Raw genomic sequence first — 23376 nt, 5'->3', positions numbered from 1 at the left:
ACTTGTGTAGCTCACTTACCAGCAGTGGTCAGGAGCGACGGTGGAGAGTTGTAGGATCCTGAGGATCTTGGCCTCTCCCTTCCTGTCCACCAGAATGCCCCCTTTTTATGACACTGACATTGCTGTTGCAAACTCAGAAGAGCAACCTCAAGATGTTTTCTGCGGTGTTTGTGAGGTGGTGGGGGAGGAGGAAAGGATCTGAGGTAGGATTCTCCCTCCTGAGGTTGTAGGAGTGTCTACTGCCATAGGAGAGGAATTCCAACATATCCTATGATCCCTGGGACCCCTCACCCAGGGACCATAGGATTGCAATGTTAGATAGAAACATTGAATGTACTGCATTTTGGAACTAACATTTTTCAAGCCAGTAAGCTAAATTCCACAAATTCACTACAAGAGCAATAAATTATGTGAATCATAGATTAGTAGAGTTGGAAGGGGTCTGTAAGGCCATCGAGTCCAACCCCCTGCTCAATGCAGGAATCCACCCTAAAGGTAAAAATGATTTCACATACATACTTTATTTTATTTTTATTTATTTATTTTCATTTATATCCCATCTTTTTTTCCACCAAGGAACCTAAGGTGGCATACATAATCCTCCCCTTCATTTTATCCTCACAACAGCAACCCTGTGAGGTAGGCTGGGCTGAGAGTCTGACTGGCCCAAAGTTACCCAGTGGGTTTCCATGGCTGAGTGGGGACCAGAACCCCAGATCTCCCAACTCCCAGTCCAACATCTTAGCCACTACACCACACTTTAGGTGCTCATCTGACCATACTGAATTCCCCTGTTACTAGTTACAGCCAAGGTTCTTTTACCTAAACTAGATCAAGTCACACTGAATCAACTGATGCACATGATACAGCACTCCAAAATGAAACAAAGGACCACCGGTAGCGCATTCAGTTTATAAATTTGTGTAGATTTAAAAATATTAGAGAGAGAGAGATCAATATATATAAAAACACTATATAAACTTAGAGAGAGAGAGAGAGTGAGATTTTTAAATCAATAAAGTTTTAAATTTTAAATTTAAAAAAAAATTAAGTCTATAAAAAAAATTATAAACTGTATGTACTATTGATGGTCATTTGTTTTGTTTTGGAGTAAAGCCACACTGGAGAAAACAGGGAGATAAATATCTCAACACATGATGTGAAATAACAGGTTAATGCCATGTTTCACTGTGTACATGTATGAATAAAAAATGTATTAACTCACTGTGGGGGAGGGACATTTATTAGTGTGAGAAAGGGAAACATGATATTCCCCCCCCACCCGTAAGCTGATACTTTAAAAATAGTCCTGAAAAATTGATAACGTATTCAATCTAATTGTAATGTATTTTATCGTACTTCCTTGTATTTCTATTGTATTTTATAATGTTGCAAACCGCCATGAGTAATTTATAGGCAGGATAACCCTTAAATCTCAAAACTAAACTTTGAGAACTCTAAAAAGAACAGAAATTTAATTTCAAGCTCCTCACCTTTGCTAATCCATTGCTTTGGTGCAGTACCAGAACAAATGAAGATAGATGGCTTTCATGATTTTTATCAGAAACCTCTCAAAAGGAATGTAGATAGTAACAGTAAATTACACAACTTGCAGAATGCAGGACAACTTGTCAAATAGCCCATTTTGTTATACATGTTCTTTTTTATGTTTTACAATTTCTATACTTTTTTTATACAGTTGTCTGCTGTCATGCTTCTAATGCCCCTTATAAAGACCTCCTTTTAGACCAGAGCCACAGACACATTTTAGGGCTCAATCCTATGCATGTGCAAGTCCAACAACTGCCAGCATTCCCCGGCTGGCAGGGGAATACTGGGAGATGTAGGATATATCTATATTTATGTCTAAACATCCCTAGGATTGCGCCTTTAAAGTTTTTGTTTAGATAGAATTACACTGTGGTGTAAAAGCTAGGACACTGAACCAGTTCATATACTCTCACTGGCCTAGTAAGCCTTTGCATGGTTGAGGGACAGGTGTGTCTCCCTTTCTCCTATTGTGCAGGTAGCACCATATATGATGCAGGCAGTCTAAATGGATGCTTTGTCATGCAGGCCTCTTTGTGTAATCTGCTGCCTCCTTTTTTAAATGGAAGAATACTGGAAATTGGGTGTATTTGTGGAGTGCTTTCATTGTATGTGACATTATAAAATATGGTAGGAAAGAAGGAGGCATGCCCTCTCTCCACCAGTTTGTGAGGGACTTTGCCAGTTCAGTGACTATATGAACTTCCATAGAGTCTACATTGCATGCAAAGGTTCCAGGTTCAGTCATTGGCAAACTCCTGTAGTGCTGCTAATCAGTGTAAATAATACTGAGCTACATGGACCAGTGGCCTGACTCAGTATAAGACAGCTTCCTATGTTCCTGTTAGTATAAGGGCATGCATCTTTTCAAACAACAATATATACCTTTTCGCTATAGTGTAATTGTTCCAGACTATTGATTTGATAGGGTGACCATATGAAAAAGAGGACAGGGCTCCTGTATCTTTAACAGTTGTATTGAAAAGGGAATTTCAGCAGGTGTCATTTGTACATACGGAGAACCTGTTGAAATTTCCTCTTCATCACAACAGTTAAAGCTGCAGGTACCCTGCCCTCTTTTAAATCTGGTCACTCTAGTATAGCTCCTGCAACTTTAACTGTTGTGATGAAGAGGGAATTTCACCAGGTTCTTCATATATACAAAGGACACCTGCTGAAATTCCCTTTTCTATGCAACTGTTAAAGATACAGGAGCCCTGTCCTTTTCATATGGTCACCCTAGATTTGATCGTGCAATCTCTTCTTTTTTATGCTTTCTATTCCATGAGGATTTGGGGCAGCTAACTATTTCAAAGACATATTTGCCTTATGCTTTCAAACAAAATGGCGCATTCTGTATTTATCTGTTTTTTCTTAATTGCTGCTAGGTGGCTTTGACTTTCTGAGGGAGTATCAGTCATCTCCTGTGCCAGATTCTGGCCTGAGCTCTAGCTCTACATCCTCCAGTATCAGCCTTGGAGGAAGCAGTGGGAACCTCCCACAGATTACCCAAGAGATAGAAGACATCAACCCAGCTGTGGAGACAGATGAAAAGGCAAACAAGCTGATTGAATTTCTAACCACCAGGTAATCAAAACAGAACAAAGCAGCCTTCCCCAACTTGGTGCCCTCCAGATGTGTGCTACTACAACACTCATAATCCTGAGCCAACATAATCCAACTCATCTAGAGGGCACCAGGTTGGGCAAGGCTAGAACAAAGATACAATGAGTTGCACTCTTAGAGCACCGCTGCATATCTTTTGAAGAATTTATCTGTTTCATAATTACTTGGAAGGATATGTTCCCCCATTATAGGTCTCTGGTGGGTCATGCACTCATAATAAATTTCCCAGTCCTTTTTTTATCTTTACAGGTATCCTGTGAAAAATATTAAAACAGTTGCAAAGGGATAGCAATATTGTATTCAGGCCAGAGCCTGAGAAGAGCAGACCTTCATCATCATCATAAAATATGCATCATGTTTGCCTTGGATGGAAATGAGTCATATTCTAATGAATTACTAAAGCTGGCAGTCCATGGTGCTCCCTTCTGTGAAAAAATGCAGCAGAACTAAAATCCACACACTTTCAGTGCTGCTTCTGACATGCTTTGCAGTACATAAGGTCAGAAGGAATAGTGGTGTTTAGGAATTAGTTTTCTCAAGACTTGGGAACACTCCGTGTCCCACTCTTTCAGTCCTGATGTATGAGGTGTGTTCAAACGTAACACTAAGCCATGGTTTAGGTTAACTGTGATTTGTTACTTTTGCCACAAACTGTCTTGCAGATTAGCAAACATACCGTGACTTATTTTCCCCTATTTCTGATTTGTTTTTCTCCATTTTGCCAACCTTTAGAGTGGTTTTCTTTTCAGGCTGCTCTTCCTCCATTTCAGGACAGACAGCAGTGCAAACAAGCCACATTTTAAACAAGCCAGACATCATAAGCCAACAACAAACCATGGCTTCTCTTTGTGCTTTGTTGCTGGTTAACAAACCATGGTTGTTTTCAGGGATGGATTCAGGCACAACAAGAAGCCAGATTTCAAAAAAACAATCCTTAGAAGTAATAATCAGCACAGTAGCACTAAGATTGAGGTTCCTGCTCTGTTGTAATAACAACAATATATACTTTCACACACACACACACACACACACACACACACACACACACACACACACACGTCTCTGGAACTAATCTGTTTGCCTTGTCCTAAGACAAAGCTAGGGAGATACTGTTTGCAGAAAGCACACCTCTCTTCAATCACAAATTGTGTGACGGGACAAAAGCCACCCTGTCAGGGACGAAGGGAGTGGTGGTAGGAATCACCCAGACAGCAGTGCCAAGAGTGCAGGAGGTAAAGCTGCTGTCTGCAGTGTAACAAGTTAGACAACACTCACATGCTTGACCTGACAAACAGGGCTGACAAAACAAGACTGGGCAATGAACCTGCTGCAGTGTGATAAGACAGTGTTAGCCACAGGAATGCATTCCCCCCCTTCCTTCCAGCTCCTGCCTTCTGTGGCAGCCCAGAGAGTGTTTGTGCCTGCCCCCTTGAAATACTAATTTAGTATTAAAGCAATGGAGTGTGGGGAGAATTTTCCTTACTTTCACTTGTTTTAGAATCATAGAATAGTGGAGTTGGGAGGGGCCTATAAGGCCATCAAGTCCAATCCCCTGCTGAATGCAGGAATTTATCTTAAAGCATCCCTGACAGATGGCTGTCCAGCTGCATCTTGAAGGCCTCTAGTGTGGGAGAGCCCATAACCTCCCTACACAATTGGTTCCATTGTCTGGTGGCATCGTTGTGATCATCATCTGATCTTTGATTGATTGTTTTATAAGGGTGGAATAAATGCATGTTTTCCTGCAAATAAGAATGAATGAATTTGTATCCAAATTTTCCTCCTTCATTTGTGGAGGGTGTGGTGTGATGTGGGGACATTTCAGTTACATTTTACTGTTAAAACTGGTTATTTCAATTTCAGTACTAAAAAGAAATTTCTGTGCATTTACTTCTTTTAAGGGCATTTGGTCCACTTTGGTGCCACGAAGATATTACTCCCAAGAACCAGACCACGAAGAGTGCAGAGCAACTTACCAATTTCTTGCGCCATGTTGTGTCTGTCTTTAAAGATTCGAAGTCAGGTATTGAATATGTTGCTTTTAGGGTGGACTTCCGTGAAGGACCACACCCACAAGTTTTCATTTGTTGTACAATCCCTGGTGATTTCTGTCAGAGCAGTTGTTCATTTTTATTTTAAAAAGGAATACATCTCGGTATCTGGATTTATGTTTATGATCTCATTTTAGATCATTCCTTGCCATAAAGTAAGAACATATAAAGCTCATTTTTACCAAGTCAGACCATTGGTTCAACTAGGTCAGTGTTGTCTATACCAGGGGTGGGCTACGCTATCTAGGGGCTTTACCAGCCCTATTTGGAAATGCTGGGAGTTAAACTGGGATCTTCTTCATGTAAAGAACTATGAACTATGAACTATGATATTTCCCCCTAAAGTGTTTTAAAATGGTTCAGATAAATGTCATGTTAGTCATAGCATTGCAGGTGTCAGAAACCCTATGGTAATAAAATAGGATAATGTGTACAATTAGCTTTCTTTATAATGTTGGAGAGAAAGAAGCTTACTTGGATCAGGAAAATAACTATCCAACTGAGCTTCTCAGCTTGGCCCCCTTTACCTAACTCCTCTTCTACAGATAACACTGTTTAACAGTTGCTAACCAGTCCTAGTCTACCCATTACCATTGGCAGCATAGTCTTAAAAAAAAAAACCATTGTAAATTAAAATTTGCAAGTTCCCACATTAAAGTCTATCTGTACATTTTCAGTACTAAGCCTGATGTTTTTTGCCTGATTAGGTTTTCATTTGGAGCAGCATCTTAGTGAAATTGCTTTGCAAACAGCCCTTTCCAGTTCCTCAAGACATTACGCTGGCCGCTCTTTCCAGATATTTCGGGCTCTAAAACAGCCTCTTTCTGCACATGCCTTGTCAGATCTCCTTTCAAGATTAGTAGAAGTTATTGGAGAACATGGAGAGGAGATTCAGGTACTAAATATACTACTGTCTTGTGTACATAGGAAGCTGCTTTATACCCATTGGTCCATCTAGCTCAGTTTTGGCTAGATTGACTGACAGTGGCTCTCCAGTGTTTCAGACAAGAACCTTTTTCAGTCCCATCTGCAGATGTGAGGGATTGAACCTGGGATCTGTTGCATACAAATCAAGGACTCTACCACCGAGCTACAAGCCTTCCCCGTTTCCCACAGTGCTTTGGAATGAAACTCGCTTGAGAAACACATTGGCCCCATTCAGAAGACACCTTAAACTATGGCTTTCACCATGATGGTTAAGCCAGAAAGCCAGGCTGTGTTCAGAAGACACCTTAAACCATGGCTTTAACCACAGTGAATAAGGCTTTTTGCTTTATTCACTATGGTTAAAGCCGTGGTTTAAGGTGTCTTCTGAACACAGCCTGGCTTTCTGGCTTAACCACCATGGTTAAAGCCATTGTTAAAGGTGTCTTCTGAATGGGCCCCATGTAAACCTGATAGAGGCATTCAAAGTGCATTCTTACTACACATACATTTCCTGCTTGTGGAAATTCTATAAGAGCCCTGATTAAACATTGTTCTAATGAGTGCAGAAGAAAATAATTGCATTTTGATTTGTTTTAATTATGGCATTGCCATAATTATAAAAATACTTAACAATAGCGTTATTGCTTTATTCATGCTGTCACAATTGCCATGTAACAGTCTCTTCTGATTAGAGTACATGGAGTATAGTTTCTCGGGCTTGAGGCAAGACTAGACAAGGTTTTTTACAGTGCATGAGCTGTCAGGAAAGACCTAACCTTGGATTGTCCTCTCAACCACAGTGCTGGTAAAGTGATGGATTTCTCCAGATGGTTTGATAGCTACACATGTGTACAAGGCTAAAAACCTCCAGCCAACATTGCCTTTTTCTGTTCTGTTCAGCTCACTAATTAGAAAACGTAGAGCTAAGCATTAAGGAGCAAACAAAATGAATAACTACAGTGGACGCCATCCTTCCGAAATGAGAGAAAATGTAAAGCACTCCTGCAGAGAGAAGCAGGGCAGATTCCAAGTCACCTCTTGCAGTGAGAAACTTGCCTAGTCTTGCTCAAAAGTCTGAGAAGCTGTGTGCACTATACACTTTCAGCAAAGGGAAGACAATCCTAAAAGGGCAGAACAGATTCAATGCCCGGTGAATACGCATTCTGAGTGCACGTTTGAGACAAAAAGAATCCCCACTGTGACTACCAAGGAAAGAGATTTTGAGGTTGTGGTAGAAAATTCACTGAAAATGTCTGCTTCATGTGTTGCTGCAGTGAAATTGTTAAACTTGCTGTTAGGAATCATTAGAAGCATTAAGTATAAATCTGTAGGTAGTATAACATTATATAAATCTATCAACTCATATTTAGAATGGTTATCACCTTCATGTTTCTTCTCTGAGACTCCAGAATGCAGGAAGACCTACATTCTTAAAATGTAAGAGCCAGTGCGGTGTAGTGGCTAAGGTGTTGGACTGGGAGTTGGGATATCCAGGTTCTAGTCCCCACTCGGCCATGGAAACCCACTGGGTGACTTTGGGCCAGTCACAGACTCTCAGCCCAACCTACCTCACAGGGTGGTTGTTGTGAGGATAACATGGAGAGGAGGAGGATTATGTACGGTTCCTTGGAGGAAAAAAGGTGGGATATAAATGTAATAATAAATAAATAAAAATAAGGAAAATAATTATAACAAACAGAAATAAGGCAAATTCCAAAATGATACAAAAACAAACCTGAAATTCATCCTTTGATGAAGAGGGAATAGTTTCTATGGATATTCTGGGCGGAATCGAACAAGGTGTTTATGCCTCTGCCAATTCTGTTGCACAAGTGGCGATTTAGTGCTTCTGGGACAACCTGAAACAAGTGGAAACACTCATTTCTGGAAGGAGGCAGGTCAGCGGAGCTCTCATAAGGGAGCTCCACTGAGCTGTCTCCTAGAAATGAGCATTTTTGTTTGTTTCGAAGCTTCCTCTAGGAAGCATTAAATCTCCCTTGCACAAGGGGTGGGTCCCTCTTGTGCAACAGAATCAGCGAGGCCCTCCACTTGCAGAAGAGAATTGGCAGGAGTGGAAATGCGCTGTTGGATTCTGCCCAATGTCTGGGTGCTCCTCACTAAGACTTGGAGTTCAACGCATTAGTTTGGTTTTCCACTTTTAAAAATACAGGCACCTTAGAAACAAGAGTAGATAGCACCTGCTTAGTACACATAGCTTCACCAGCCACTGCTTAAAGCTGAGGAACATGACCTCTCTATTGATGGCTATTTTCCCTTGTTTTGCAAAAGGTTGTCACTATTTTGCATGTTATAGTGAATCTACTATACGGGTTGAGCAGTAGGCAGTAAAATTTCAGCTTCTGCTCATGGGAAACCATTCAGACAACCCAATAACCAAGAGCAGGTTTTTCAAAACTGCTGAAATAATCTGATTAGGTACATTGACTTTTAGTTTCTGCCATTCACAAAGAATTTGAATTTGTGTACTAGAATTCATTCCATTTCTATATTTACATTTTAGTTACGTTTTCTGTTTAATGAAATATCCAGAGGGCTAGACATTCGTCATAAGCATCATGTCTCTTTCACAGTTAATTCCAAAAGTCATATAATTGCAAATTTTATTAACAACATTAACCATGCAATCTTACACATTTCTACTCAGAAGTAAGTCCCATTAAGTTCAATAGGGCTTACTCCCAGGTACATTTGTACAGGATTGCAGCCTTAATGAGAAATACTAACATTAGACACCAGTCATGAGGGTTAATATTACTGACAATGGCTAAGTATTTACCCTTAAGTAACCATATTTCTGTATTTTTGAAAGGGCTATGTTATGGAAGCACTTCTTACCTTAGAGGCTACTGTGGATTATCTGTACGACTGCCTGAAGAACAGTGATCTCTTAACAGTTTTGTCTCGGTAAGAATTTTCCTCTTAGCTAAACATACTTTCTAGGAAAACAACTCTCAGCTAATTAACACAGAATTCTGTGTAAGCTGCTCACAAAAAATGGAACATAAGAAATTTACTCAAACCTCATTTATAAAATAAGATGTACATAAGTAAGCTAAATTAGCAGCATAGTCAGCTCTTTTTATATCAGGAACAATGTAATGAATGGATCTGTAATAACGTGCATTGTAAGGGGAAATTAGAAACAATTCCTCAAGCAATATGGGGCTGGAGAATCTTGGTGAAATTCAAAAATGTAAGTCGTAGGGTAAAAACACTGCAAAACCACTACTAACCTTTTGTAAATTATTTTGCCCAGCTTAAAGCCAGCACCACAGTTCTTGCAAAACAATCCACTGGAAGTCAGCACAAGAAATTTGGAACTATTGCTAACTTCTATTTCAAGTCATAAACAATATTTAAGATCAAGTGGCGTTAGGTACTCATTAATTACGGGTACCATTTACTTTGGCCTCTTGCCCTTTTTCTTCCTCCACTATGATGAGGATGTCCAATAATCTCTTTGTCTATTTCGGGAGTCCTTTCATCGTGACCTCAACTGTGTCTCCCAACTGCAACTGTGTTATTTTCCCCCACAGGAGTCAATAGCTTCCTTGAATTCTAAAGGAGAAAGCAATGCAACTGTAATTGCCATTTTAATTTTTCCGAAAAGAAGTGAGTGGTGCTTAAGGGACTAAAAAGCATTTGCTAACAGTGACACAGTTGAGTACCCTTCCACCACACTTGTGTCCCTCATTGCAGTCAGTTGAAATTATTTTCTGTGGGAGAGTATTAAACTGCTGCGGTTGGAAGGCAACCGTCTCCTTTCTTCCCAGCAATCCTGAGCCCCTGTGTCATGGTCAGGGAGCACGTTTGGTCTCCATCCTTATGGCGTCTCCAATCACTGCAATTTTATTAATTTATTCATAAGAGCAGAATGATGGACATCGTGTTTAATAGGCCCAGAGGGAGATGATTCTGCCCATGAAACACAACACAGCTGTGTCTAGCTTTGACTCAGTGTCAGAGTTGGTTTGCTCATGAACCTGTGTTGACAAAGCTTTGACACCGTGTTTTCTTTAGCGTTCTTCTCTTTCCAGTGATGATTCTTGAAACATGAGTGGAAGAAGGTGGGATAAAAAGGTCCACTCTGTTTGTTTCCCCCTATAGGAATTGCATTTTTGGAGGCATTGGCTAATTCTTCTCTCCCAATCATATCTGCGCTAGAATGTTTCTGCATCACTTGGCAGGGGCAAGATGGAAAAATGGACTGCCTATCGTAGCTGTTGAGTGATTCCTGCTAATCTGCCCTTTGGTTTAATGTCAAGCTTTCCTCGGAGATCATCTTGCCGAAACCTCACTTCCTTATGTGGCAGCTGTGCAGGCAGCAAAAGGCCTCAGAATGGAAGTCTGGTTATTACACTGGTATCTTTACATTATCCCACCTTCTTGGATTGAAGATTTATCCAGCAGCCAGGGATGGAACTCTTTTCTGGGCCAAAACAGCTTTCTCAGCAAACTTTCCATATTTATATCTTTTATGTAGTGATGTCCTCTAACCACACCCAAAGCCTGCCCATACGATGCTTTTGTAAATCCTAAACTGCCTCTATAGATCAACAGGCCACATGGCTAGATTAGAATATCTCTGCCAACTACTTTTGATAGTGTCATATCCTGTTTGCCTCTAATTCATCCACCTTTACTTTTTCAATTATTTATTTTTTAAAGTATAACCTGTGCATATTTTGTAGAAGAGGTCTTGCAGAATTACTCTTAATACAAATAATGACCTCACCCTTGTTCCAGTGACTCAAGTGTACACGCGGGTTTTCCTATTTGCACTCACAGGAAAATATCAACAGAAATTAATCCTATGAAATTCATTGTTGGGAAGTGCTTTGCATATGCAGTAGAACTACACAAATGCTGAAGTCTCTATTGCCGAAGTGAATGCAGTACATCCTGTTCACCTGGAGCTTCATGTATTGAGTGCATTGTGTAGGGGAAAAGGAGGAAGGGATAATATTGTACTCTCTCTTGCACGCACACATACACACACATTTACGTTTTTTGTGGTTTTGCTCCTTATTACAGGTGCAATGAAATCCTTCTTGATTTATTGATTTATTTTCCCTTTAGCTCATCGTCACCAGACTTAACATCAAGTTCAAAATTGACTGCAAATCGGAAGAGCACCGGACAGCTGAATGTGAATCCAGGAGCTGCAGGTAGCAACACAACTACCGCCGAGCGCAGCAGGCACCAGAGGAGCTTTTCTGTGCCAAAAAAGTTTGGTGATGTGGACAGATCCTCTGATCCCCCTCGCAGTGCCACGCTGGACAGGATACAGGCTTGCACCCAGCAGGGCCTCTCCTCCAAAACGAGGAGCTCCTCCTCTTTAAAAGACAGCCTCACGGACCCGAACAATATTAACAACCCAACAAACCTGTTGGCTACCATCTTCTGGGTTGCTGTGGCTTTGATGGAGTCTGATTTTGAGTTTGAATATCTAATGGCACTAAGGTTGCTAAATAAGCTACTTGTTCATTTGCCACTGGATAAAGTGGAAAACAGAGAAAAATTAGAAAAGCTACAAGGACAGCTGAAGTGGACGGATTTCTCAGGACTCCAGCAACTGCTGCTTAAAGGTTTCACCTCCCTTACCACCACAGACCTTACACTACAGCTCTTCAGTTTGTTGACTCCAGTCTCACGAGTATCCATGGTGGACTCTTCCCAAGCTATAGGTATAGCCAGTATATGTTTAGTTTATGTATATATTTCTTCTGTTGCCTTTTATATCATCATCGTCATCATCATAGTACACAACTTCATTTCTCTACATATAATACTAACATTTATCTTCAGAATATGAAGTTAGTTATGTTGTGTACATATAGTACCTTAATGACTGATTTCCAACTCTGGCTAATATGCTTAAGTTCATGTTATAAAAGTCACTGTCAAAGTAGCATCTCCATGTCTCATCCTCCCCCTCCCTCCCCAGTTAAGCATAAAGAAAGAGAATGTATGACTGGAGCATAGGAAGCTGTCTTATTCTGAATCAGACCACTGGTCCATTTAGCCCAGTATTGCCAACACTGATTAGTATTGGCTGTCCAGGGTTTCAAGCAGAGTTCTTTCCTAGTCCTACCTGGAGAAACCAGAGATTGAACCTGGGGGCTTCTGCATGCAAGATGTGTGCTCTACCAGTGAGCTACAGCCTCTTCCTCACATTCCAAGTTTCCCCGCCCTTTCTGTACCTCAGATCGTGGGCATTACGAACATAAGAAGAGCCATGCTGGATCAGACCAAAGGTCCATCTAGTCCAGCACGCCGTTCACGCAGTGGCCAACCAGCTGTCAACCAGGAACCCACACACAAGACATGAATGCAACAACATCCACCCATGTTCCCCAGCAATTGGTGTACATAGGTTTATTGCCTCTGCCACTGGAGGTAGCACATAGCCTCCAGGACTGTTATCCATTGATAGCCTTCTGATGTAACATTGGTGAAGTGTAGGTGGAGAAAGTAGGAGCTCAATGACATCACATGACACATTCCTGCTGTAAATCTAACCCATTTTTAAAAATCTAGTTTTGTACCTGTATGAAACATTTAGATTCTAGCAACTGGTATAGGCAAATGTCAACCATGTCACAGGGGGGCAACTAGGGCAGTGCCCAAGCACCAGAGGAGTACAATATAACCTTGTTTCACATTTGATTCTTGCAGCTTGCAAGACTGAAATATAGTTCCTCTGAAGGCCAGCTAGTAAGCTTCAGCATTCTCTCTGCTGCATAGCCCCACACAATCCCCATTTAAATAAATGGAGATTTCAGTTCATCATGGTTCCTCCTTCGTGGGTGTTTAAGTATACAGAGAACTTTTTGCCAAGCGGCAAAGTGAAACCAGATAGCATCATCTCTTTTCCTTTGCAGAAAACGTACGTATATGAAGTTGTGGGACTGGAAGTCTAACAAGCATCTATTATAAGGAAAGTGTATCTGGTCTTAAATGATAGTAATCATTACGTTTTGCATATAGAAATAAAAGTTGGTCCTGAAAATATGCACAGGTAGCATTGCTTTACTGTCCTAGGCATTAAAAAAGAGGAGGATAATATGTTGAAATAATACCTCACTGCATGTGGTTGGCACGTTTTTGTATTAATGCAACATGTTTTATAAGTGTAGGCCATATATGTCTTTATTATGACAGCACACAATATAGTTTCATGTCAATAATGTTCATGACTGTCAAAATTTCTGCTTTTTTGTTGCCAGGATTCCCGTTGAATGTTTTATGCCTCCTGCCTCATTTAATTCAACACTTTGATGGCCCAAATCAGTTCTGCAAGGATATAGCAGAGAGGATTGCTCAGGTACCAACTGTGTACATGGATCTTATTAAATCCCAGGATTACTTTTGTTTCATTCTTAACATATTTGATATTCCTGTATTATTAGGTCTGTCTAGAAGAAAAAAACCCCAAGCTGTCAAATCTTGCACATGTCATGACTCTTTATAAAACACACAGCTACACAAGAGATTGTGCAACCTGGGTAAATGTTGTTTGCCGTTACCTTCATGAAGCATTTGCTGACATTACTCTGAACATGGTTACTTATTTGGCTGAGGTACGTTTTTACCAATCATTTCTTTTTTGATCTTCTCTGACAGATTTTCTGAAGGTCTAACGGCAACATTATGTTTATTTGCGTATTTATTAAATTTATACAAATGTCATGTGGATAACCTGCTTTATTATCCATATGTAGCTAATTAGCTGCAGACTCCATTGGTTAATATTTGATGGTTACAATTGATGCAGAATAAGTTATTTATAAACACCTTATCTGTGCTCAATTCAGTAGATCAGGAGGTATCTGCATGTCACTGAATGCATTAATATTCCCCCTATGATTTTTATAGTTAGAATCCAAAATTCTAACCATTTGGTTTCTGTAACATTAGAATTTTTTAAAAAGGGTTATGAGTTTATTTGTTTGTTTAATTTTTTTCTCACAGTTACTGGAAAAGGGGCTTCCCAGCATGCAGCAATCACTTTTGCAGATAATCTATAGTCTTCTTAGTTATATGGATCTCTCAGGCATTCCTGTAAAACAGTTTAACATGGAAGTGTTAAAGACCATTGAAAAATATGTACAGGTAAGTATTGTATTTACCTCATAGAGCTTGAACGAAAGCCAGTGTGTATTCACTCCTTTATTCACTTGTGCATTCTAACTGTATTTATATATTTGAAGTATTTTTATGCCCCTCCTCAGCCAAAAAGTTTTCTGGAGCGGGTTACATATAATCAATTAAAATAGACAGTCCCAGTCTGCAGGCCTACAATCTAAAAAGACACAGCATGCGAAGAAAAAGGAATGGGGGAGGGAAGACGGAAATAATTAATTCTTTCAGCCGGGCTGGTAAAATGGATGCTGAGATGCCTGCTGGTGGTGACAGTTGAGAGAGGAAGAGCGTTCATGAGGGAGGCCGTTCAGCAAGGCTGGCAAAATGGCCCTGCTCTCCTCATCTCCCTCCACTCAGCCTGCTGAAATGATTGCTGATGGTGACAATTTTGCTGTTGCCTCTGATTTAGCAGCAAACCATAGTTTTGCCTTTACATCTGAAATTGGCAATGATTTGTTACTAAGCCAAGTTTGTTACTAAATGAGAAATGAGCTGGAAAATTTTTTGGGGTGCAGAGGAAACGGGGAGTATAGGGCTTGTCCATATACCTTTACAGTGTGGACCCCTGATCCCGGGACATTGCCCAGCTCTTCACTAAAGCTATCACTGTACTACAGATGTTGCTGTTTTCTCCAGTGTTACACACACACACAAACTTAAATAGGTTACAGTGATGAATTGATTAATTTATGTAGAAGAAATCCTGACACATTTCAAGCACTTCATCAGAGGAATTTTATGTTTTAGTATAAGAAAAATGGCACTATTCTCCAAAAACTTCCTAAATAGTGCTTGCTTTTCTCTGGAAGCACGCTAATTAAAAACTATTTGAACAAAAGGCAAGAATGTCGATGCCAAATTCTGTGCCAAATAGCAGCATAACAGAAAGAAATTAGAATGCTATTTCACTCCTCTTTACTCAGTTGGAGAATCATTAATGTTCTGAAAAGCTGATTATATACTATAATGTTATTCCATTTTAACTTTTGGTGTAGTTTGTATGTACTGTATATATTTTGTCAAACTGACATTGTATTTCAAACTAGTAGTATTATTACCAGACACTTAAACTTATCATGTTGTAATTATTAACAGTGAGTTACTGTATTCGTAGGCAGTGTTCTTAATCTTCTTAAAAGCTTTTATATCCACCTATATATAACATGATGTCTTCTTTGTGAATATTTGTTTCAGAGCATTCACTGGCGAGAAGCCCTGAATATACTAAAGTTGGTAGTTTCACGCTCAGCAAGCCTGGTTTTACCCTCCTACCAGCACAGTGAACTTTCAAAAATGGAAATACATCGTGTATGGAACAATGCTTCCAAGGAACTGCCTGGAAAAACTTTGGAGTTTCATTTTGATATTTCTGAGGTACTGAAAATTTTTATTACAATAAACCTGTATGTCCAATGCATGTCTCCGTGAAAGCTGAATCAAATAGTAAACAAATATATAACCTTAAAATAAATAGGACAATAGCCAATGGGGCCACTCCTCCTATTGCGCCAGTGAGACCCTAAAAGCAACCCCAGAAATTAGTGGAAATGCTTATTTCTGGGTCGGGACAATTCAGCAGAGCTCCCTTTTGTGAGCTCTGCTGATCTGCTATTTTCCAGAAATGAGTGTTCCTGCCTATTTTGGATTGCTTTTAGAACCGCTAGTTCGGTTGCACTAGTAGGGGGTCCTTCTGTCATGCCGGCAGCATAGGATACTGCCCATAATCTTAAAAACAGTCTTCATTGAGGCAGCTGGAACATTTCCATCTGCAGTAAGTAGAATGGAATAATTGTTTCCCTCTCTGGCCCAAGTATGGCAGAAAAGTTTTCACCATGGATCAGGGTACAGTTCATGCTTTGCCCATAGAAGGTCCCAAGTTCAACATCTCCAGTAATTTAGGATTTCAAGTAGCAAGACTGAGAAAGATCTCTACCTAAGTTTGGAAAACACTGTCTGGCAAAGTAAACAATATTGTACTAGATGGACCAATGGTCTGACTCAGTAGAAGACAGGTTCATAAATCTACATTATTCAGCCAACTTCACCTGAAATGCAGTTACAATTATCTTAAGCTGGAATAAGCCATTTTTAGTACATATGTCTAAACCATGAAACTGTCTGGCTTTTTGAAGACCACTCTTTTTTCTATATTTATAGATTTTTAGCTGTGTAAATTGTTTATTATTTTATACTGTTTGAATCAATTTTATCTGCACACCATCCTGAGATCTTAATGATATAGGGCAGGATACAAATGTTTTAATAAATAAATAAATGTTATCATGTAATAAAAACATCCTAAAAACATTCTAAAACATCTTAAAATTCCACTGGATAGGCCGGCCGGAAGAGATCAGTCTTTAAAGCTTTCTTGAATGCTAATAGACTGCTAAATACCTAGAAATTTGTGAAATCACAGGTTTTCCATCAACTTGCTTTGAGAGGGTGCAGAGTGGGCAATGATGAGACAAACAGATTTGATCTGCTGGATATTGGTAGCTATTGATTAAAATCCAAAGCACTATAGGTACTTTGCTCCAGTGTTCATTCAAAGCTCCCAATAAGGAAGGGCTTCTTGATTCTCTCCATTGTCAGGGTCAACTACTTATGAAGGAGTGTGTTGATGGAACTCTCCCCTGATTTGTGAATAAATCCAGAAGCCCTTGCTTGTTAGTAGCTTTGGTGTGCACATCATAGATTTCAAGTATGCAAGGAGCCTCTGGACACATAAATCGAAATAAAAGATTACCTTAAAAAGAAATAATAATTTCCCATAACGTCCCATATTTTCTACCTTCATTTGTTATAAGTAAAATACACGAGGGTATTTGCTTGTGGCTGTGGCACGCTAAGCCAGTAAACACGCAACTGGTAAGTATAATCAAGTCCCCAAATAATAACAATATCAGGAAACATGGCTTTTGAAAAAGCCACATTCTCTTACAATCCAAGGCCTGTGATATTAAACACAGGTCCATATATGACAATGGTGATATCATTTTCAACATCACCTTTCTGAAACTATTTGAGGTGTTCATGGATGCAAAGACATGGCTGCTTTGGTGGAAGTGATAAATCATGTAACAAGTAAATGAATTATATGGAAATGGTGCTTTAAATTTTCATGCTATTTATGGACTATTATCTTATTATCTCTCTCTCTGGCCTGGTTGAGACAAAACGCTAAACCATGCTGCTTAACCACAAAATGGTTGAGGGAATGCATTATGCATTCCTTTAACCATTTTGTGGTCAAGCAGCATGGTTTAGTGTGTTGTCTGAACCAGGCCACTCTCTCTCTCAGTGAACGTATGAACTGTTAATCCACATCTCAGCTTTAAATTTACTTGGTGGCCTTTGGTAAACCACTGTTCTTCCTACTTAATCTAAGAGATATTACTGATCTGTGTTACAGGTTTTTTTTTAAGGATTATAATGTATGTAAAGTCCTTTGAAATACTATGTATCCTGTTTTCTTTTAAGACTCCAATTATTGGGAGACGATATGATGAGCTACAGAGTTCTTCAGGCCGGGATGGAAAGCCCAGAATAATGCCTGTCACTCGTAGTACTTCTTCAACATCTTCTGGATCTAACTCTAACGTCCTTGTTCCTGTTAGCTGGAAGAGGCCTCAGTATTCCCAGGTAACGAGCTGCTTGAATGGACAGGGATATCCTGGTTTCCATTGTCTATGCTCTAGTAACCTCCAAGTTAGATTACTGCAAGTGCTTTATGTGGGGCAGCCTGTGAAGATGGTTCAGAAGCTGTAGCTTGTGCAAACTGTGGCAGTGAGATTGATAACAGGAAGAAGAAGATCTAGACATAACTGATTCTGGCTTTCTTGCACAGGCTGCCTGTATGTTTCCGAGACTGATTTTGACCTGTAAAGCCTTACACAACTCAGGACTGCAATACCTGAGGGAGCACCTCTTCCAGCATGTACCTACCCATACGCGATGTTCAGCATCTAAGCTCCTCCTTCAAAGGAGTTTGGAAGGCAGCAAAAAGGGAGAGGGCCATCTTGTGGGGGGCAGGAGAGGCAGGAGAGTGGAATGATTTCACCACTGAGGCCTGCTTGGCCCAACATTGTTATTTTTTCGGCTCCAGGTTAAGGCATTTCTCTTCTCTCAGGAATCTTATTTATTATTTATTTATTTAAAGCATTTTTATCGCCTCACCATTTCTGGCATTAAGGCGCTTTACAATAACATATAAAAGAAATCCATTAAAACCCTTTTAAATTCCATTTAAAAATCTGGCAGCATATGATGAGCTTTTAATCAGAGTCTGGATTTTTGTTATTGTTGAATGTTTAAAATGGTTTTAGATCATATGTGTGTCTCCGTGTGTGCTGTCTGTTTATGTTTGCACCCAAATAGGTTTTTTTATAATGCATTTTAAGGTTTTAACCTTTGTAAACTGCCCAGAGAGCTCTGGCTATTTATTACATTTATTAGAAATGTAATAAATGAGCGAATGAAATCAGTGAATGGAACCGTATTGTTTAAGAATAATTAATAAAAACACATAACTCCGGGCTATTCCTTTATATGTGTTCATGCTCAAATTACAGAGTTGACCCAACCCCATTAGCCCCTATTGTATAAGCCCACGTAGCCACTGTTTTTTCAAAAGATACTGCGGCCTGTTTTAACTGTCTCTATTGCTTTTAAATTATATATTGTCATAACTTGGATCATGGTTTAATTTGTTTTTAACTGTGTATATTTATTGTTTTATACTGTATGTTTTTATCTGTACGCCGCCCTGAGATCTTAGTGACATAGGGCGGGATATAAATATTTTAAATAAATTAAATAAATAAATAAATAAATAAATATTGCTAAAATTGGAAGGAGTCAGGGGTGGAGCTTGTGGCTTTCATTAAGGATCCCACTACCTTTTCTGCCATTATTAGAGCATGAATATGTATGACATTGCTTAAAAATCTTTTTTTTTCTTTCTTTCTTTAAAGAAAAGAACAAAAGAAAAATTAGTGCATGTTCTTACTCTTTGTGGTCAAGAAGTTGGCCTGAGCAAAAACCCTTCGGTAAGTCTCATATTTCTTCTTACAGTGCTCATGCGTAATTGATTAAAATGCCCAGTTCTCTGGCTAATTCCTTCCAGAATGATTATACTATTTGTCTCTCTCTCTCTCTGAACATCTTAGCAATTTAAGAATTTCAAATCCGTTACGTCTCGTTGAGGTTTACGTGGACAGAATATGGCAAAAAGGGTTAGAGTTCCATACTAAGCTTAGGGAAGTGGTAGCAGCATCCCACTCCCAAGCTATTGTGCTGTCATGGAGAGTGAGGGTCTTGGGGAAGGGGGGTGGGTGTCATGCCAAGGAAGAGGGAAATGATCTGTTAGAAGGGTCCCATTCTGTGGCAACAAATAAATGTCCCCTTGAACTGAGGATATTCCTCCAGGGGACAAGGTAGCTCCTAGTAGTAGGTGAATCAGCAACTAGAAACATAGAAAGATGGGTTTGTAATGGATGTGTAGACTGCTGAGCGACTTGTTTTCCTGGCACATATCTTACAGATGTTAAGCTTCTTCTAGATAAGCTGATGATTCTGGGCAGAAGTCAGCAGTCATGAGACACGTTGGCACCAATAACATGGGGAAGTAAAGTCATGCTTTCCTGGAAACAAACTTTAGGTTGCTAGGTAGAGAGTTGAAATCCTCTAAAGTAACCTCCAAAGTAAGTTTTTAAAAATAAATAAATAAATGCTGCCTGTTCCATGCACAGAACCAGCTAGACAGACAGACCTGAGGGTCTCAGTGCATGAAACGGTGGTATCAAGAGGAGAGCCAGTGTGGTATAGTGGTTAAGGTATTGGACTGGGAGTCGGGAGATCCGGGTTCTAGTCCCACTCGGCCATGGAAACCCACTGGGTAACTTTGGGCCAGTCGCATACTCTCAGCCCAACCTCCCTCACAGGGCTGTTGTTAGGATCAAATGGAGAGGAGGAGGAGGAGGATTACGCATGCCGCCTTGGATTCCTTGGAGGAAAAAAGTCAGGATATAAATGTAATAAATAATAATAAATAATTTTGATTTGTTAGGCACTGGGGAACGTTTTAGGAAAGAACGGGTTTCTACAAAAGGGTTGGGCTTCATTTGAACTAAATATAGGACCAGACTGGTAGTGGTTAATATGAATAAGGTGGCAGAGCAGCTTCAAACTTACCCTTCAGAGAAAGCTGAGAGAAGCTGGGGAGTGTCCAGGTGGGGATGAATCATCTTAGAGGACAAGGACCCTGCCTTCAAGGTGCCACATTGGTGCCAGTCTGCTGCCAAACCCTGCGGTATCACTGCTGGGGGGTGGGGGTGGCAGTGAGTAAGCTTAACTAAAGGAGAGTCAGCACAGAGTTTCCGGTGGCCATTTGGCTTGCCGGGCCCACCCCCTGCCCCTCGCCCAGTTTCTGGCAACCAATGAGCTGGTTGGCCACTGTGTGAACAGAATGCTGGACAAGATGGACTCTTGGTCTGATCCTGCATGGCTCATCTTATATTCTTATAAAATAGCTGCCCTGGGTGGACAAGGCTAGTAACAAAGGTCAAGTAACCTTCCGTGGGAAATTAAGAGGGCAGCAACTAGAAGCTCCCACTTCAATTTGGAGCAATCCCAGCTGCCAGCAAGAAAATATAAAAAGATTGGCCTTCATACTTGACAACTAGAAACCAACCAGTGTAACACCAATTTTTAACGGGGTGATGCAGGAAATTACAGGCCAGTTAGCTTAACATGTGTTCCAGATAAATTGGTGGAAAAAAGTATTAAAGATAAAATTATCAAGCCAATAGAAGAATTCATGCTGAAGAAGAATCAACATGGCGTTTTTAAAGGTACGTCATGGCAGCGAGTAAATGGTAAAGTACAGGTATAATATGATCACATTGGTCAGTCCCAATTAGCAGTCTGACTACCCTCCTTTGGACTAACTGAAGGTTCCAGCCCACTTTTAAAGCCCCTCCCCCCACGTACAATGCATTGCAGATTCATAGTGTGGGGATCCTGTTAGATCCGTTGTCTAGGGTGGCCATATGAAAAGGAGGACAGGGCTCCTGTATCTTTAACAGTTGCATAGAAAAGGGAATTTCTGCAGGTGTAATTTGAATATATGGAGAATCTGGTGAAATTTCCTCTTCATCACAACAGTTAAAGCTGCAGGAGCTATACTAGAGTGACCAGATTTAAAAGAGGGCAGGGCACCTGCAGCTTTAACTGTTGTGATGAAGAAGAAATTTCACCAGGTTCTCCATATATACAAATGACACCTGCAGAAATTCCCTTTTCAATACAACTGTTAAAGATACAGGAGCCCTGTCCTCCTTTTCATAGGGTCACCCTACCGTTGTCACTAGAATAACTGTTGTAAAGCTATCTCTGTCCAGATAGGATCGTAGTTGGCATATCAGCCTAAGCTGATAAAAGGTGCTCCAAGCAACCTGTGCTAGTGACAATCAATCTAACAGCATCCCCACACTATGAACCTACTTTTTTAGTGGGAGTGCAGACCCCTCCAGAACAGATTGAATACCACTTAACCGGACAAACCACCCACAAGTGTCTCTGTCTTGTCTGGAATGAGCCTCAGTTTATTGACCCTCATCCAGTCCATTAGCCAGCCCAAGCGCTGGTTCAGATCCCCAACCTGCGTTAGTTGAAAAGGAGAGGTAGAGCTGGGCATCATCTTCATATTGGTGACACCTCAATCCACGTTAGGTTTAACAAAATCATAAGATGGCTTGAGGAAGCTAAGGGTTAGGGTTTTATGACACAGTTATCTGTGTCATAAAAAAAATAACTGTGAAATGAATTGTAATATGCAGTTGAGGGGGGAGGGAATGACTACAGACCAACTTTTGTTTAACATTAGTCTGTTTCCTAAGACTGTATGGACACAATCGATCAAGAAACTATAATATATGGGTTGAATCCAGTGCTAATTCTACTTAGACTAGACCCATTGAAATTAATGGGACTTAAGTCATGCCAAACCTAAGTCCCTTTCATTTCAATGGGACTACTCTAAGTAGGAATAACATTGGATTCAACTCAGTGCTTTCTAATTCATCTGCATGTTTTCACTTGAAACAGTTTTTGGGGCAGAGCGTTGATTCAAACAATTTGGGGGGCAAAGAGTTGATTCATCTCCTTGCCTGCCCTTTCTGCAGTTGCATTTTGTTCCCATAAATGCACATAAACACTAAGGCAGCTTCAATCTGCACCCATTAGGAGGTAGTTTGGACGTGTTCCTGCAGCTCAAAGTTGCGTCTTTGTACAAGCTTAATCTGAAGGCACCTGTCCAACATAAATAATAAAAAAGAGCCTTCTAAAAATACCCACTGAAGGAATTAGGTGTGTACTGGAAATACAGCCTTCTGAATAGCCCATTAGACTTTTGCTAACAGAAGGAGCCACAGAGGAACAACTTTTCAAAAGAAAAACCCTTTTTGTGTGTGTATCTCTCTGTGTGTGTTTTAGGTAATTTTTTCTTCATGTGGAGATTTGGATCTAATTGAGCACCAGACAAGCCTGGTGGCTTCAGAGGACGGAGCACGTGAGCACGAGAATATGGACGACTCAAACAGCGAGCAACAGTTCAGAGTCTTTAGGGATTTCGATTTCCTAGATGTGGAGTTGGAAGATGGGGAGGTACAGTACATTCTCTCTGAAAGAACTTTGCTCTTACCTCAGCTTAAACCACCTTTTAACACTTCCCAACAGCAAATAATGTTCTCTTTATATTTTAAGGAAAGGCTTAACTGTACGCTTTATTTTGAATGAACCTTTTTTTTTAAGTGGGGGCCATGTTTACACAGTATTAGTTTGGCAGCATAAGTCTTGGCAGGTTACCACACCCAGAATGTTTTTTTAAAATGCCTTTTTTCTTTCTTTTTTTACCTCAAGTACCTTTTAATTTTCAGAGAAACCTTATGGAAAGCTAGAGCTGAACATTCTAATGAACTACCCAAATAGGTTTTCCAGACATTAAAGTGAAATGTAATAGTTTGAAAGATTCTGAACATCCAATTGTCTGAAATGC

At 40.1% G+C, this 23376-nt stretch overlaps 1 protein-coding gene across 1 annotated transcript in view; it reads left to right on the top strand.

Annotated features, from left to right (window-relative positions):
- Positions 1–23376, top strand: part of FRY (FRY microtubule binding protein) — a 204394-nt gene that overhangs the window by 140384 nt on the left and 40634 nt on the right. Inside the window, exons 40-51 of the mRNA XM_063126983.1 lie at positions 2937–3135; positions 5076–5197; positions 5933–6120; positions 8983–9077; positions 11253–11860; positions 13403–13500; positions 13586–13756; positions 14148–14288; positions 15513–15692; positions 17802–17963; positions 19295–19369; positions 22815–22985. Coding sequence (XP_062983053.1) covers positions 2937–3135; positions 5076–5197; positions 5933–6120; positions 8983–9077; positions 11253–11860; positions 13403–13500; positions 13586–13756; positions 14148–14288; positions 15513–15692; positions 17802–17963; positions 19295–19369; positions 22815–22985 — 2210 coding nt within the window. The remainder of the gene's footprint in view (positions 1–2936; positions 3136–5075; positions 5198–5932; positions 6121–8982; positions 9078–11252; positions 11861–13402; positions 13501–13585; positions 13757–14147; positions 14289–15512; positions 15693–17801; positions 17964–19294; positions 19370–22814; positions 22986–23376) is intronic.

The sequence above is a fragment of the Elgaria multicarinata genome, chromosome 5, assembly GCF_023053635.1.
Source record: "Elgaria multicarinata webbii isolate HBS135686 ecotype San Diego chromosome 5, rElgMul1.1.pri, whole genome shotgun sequence".
Taxonomy (NCBI): domain Eukaryota; kingdom Metazoa; phylum Chordata; class Lepidosauria; order Squamata; family Anguidae; genus Elgaria; species Elgaria multicarinata.
This window is presented reverse-complemented; position numbering and strand designations above follow the sequence as displayed.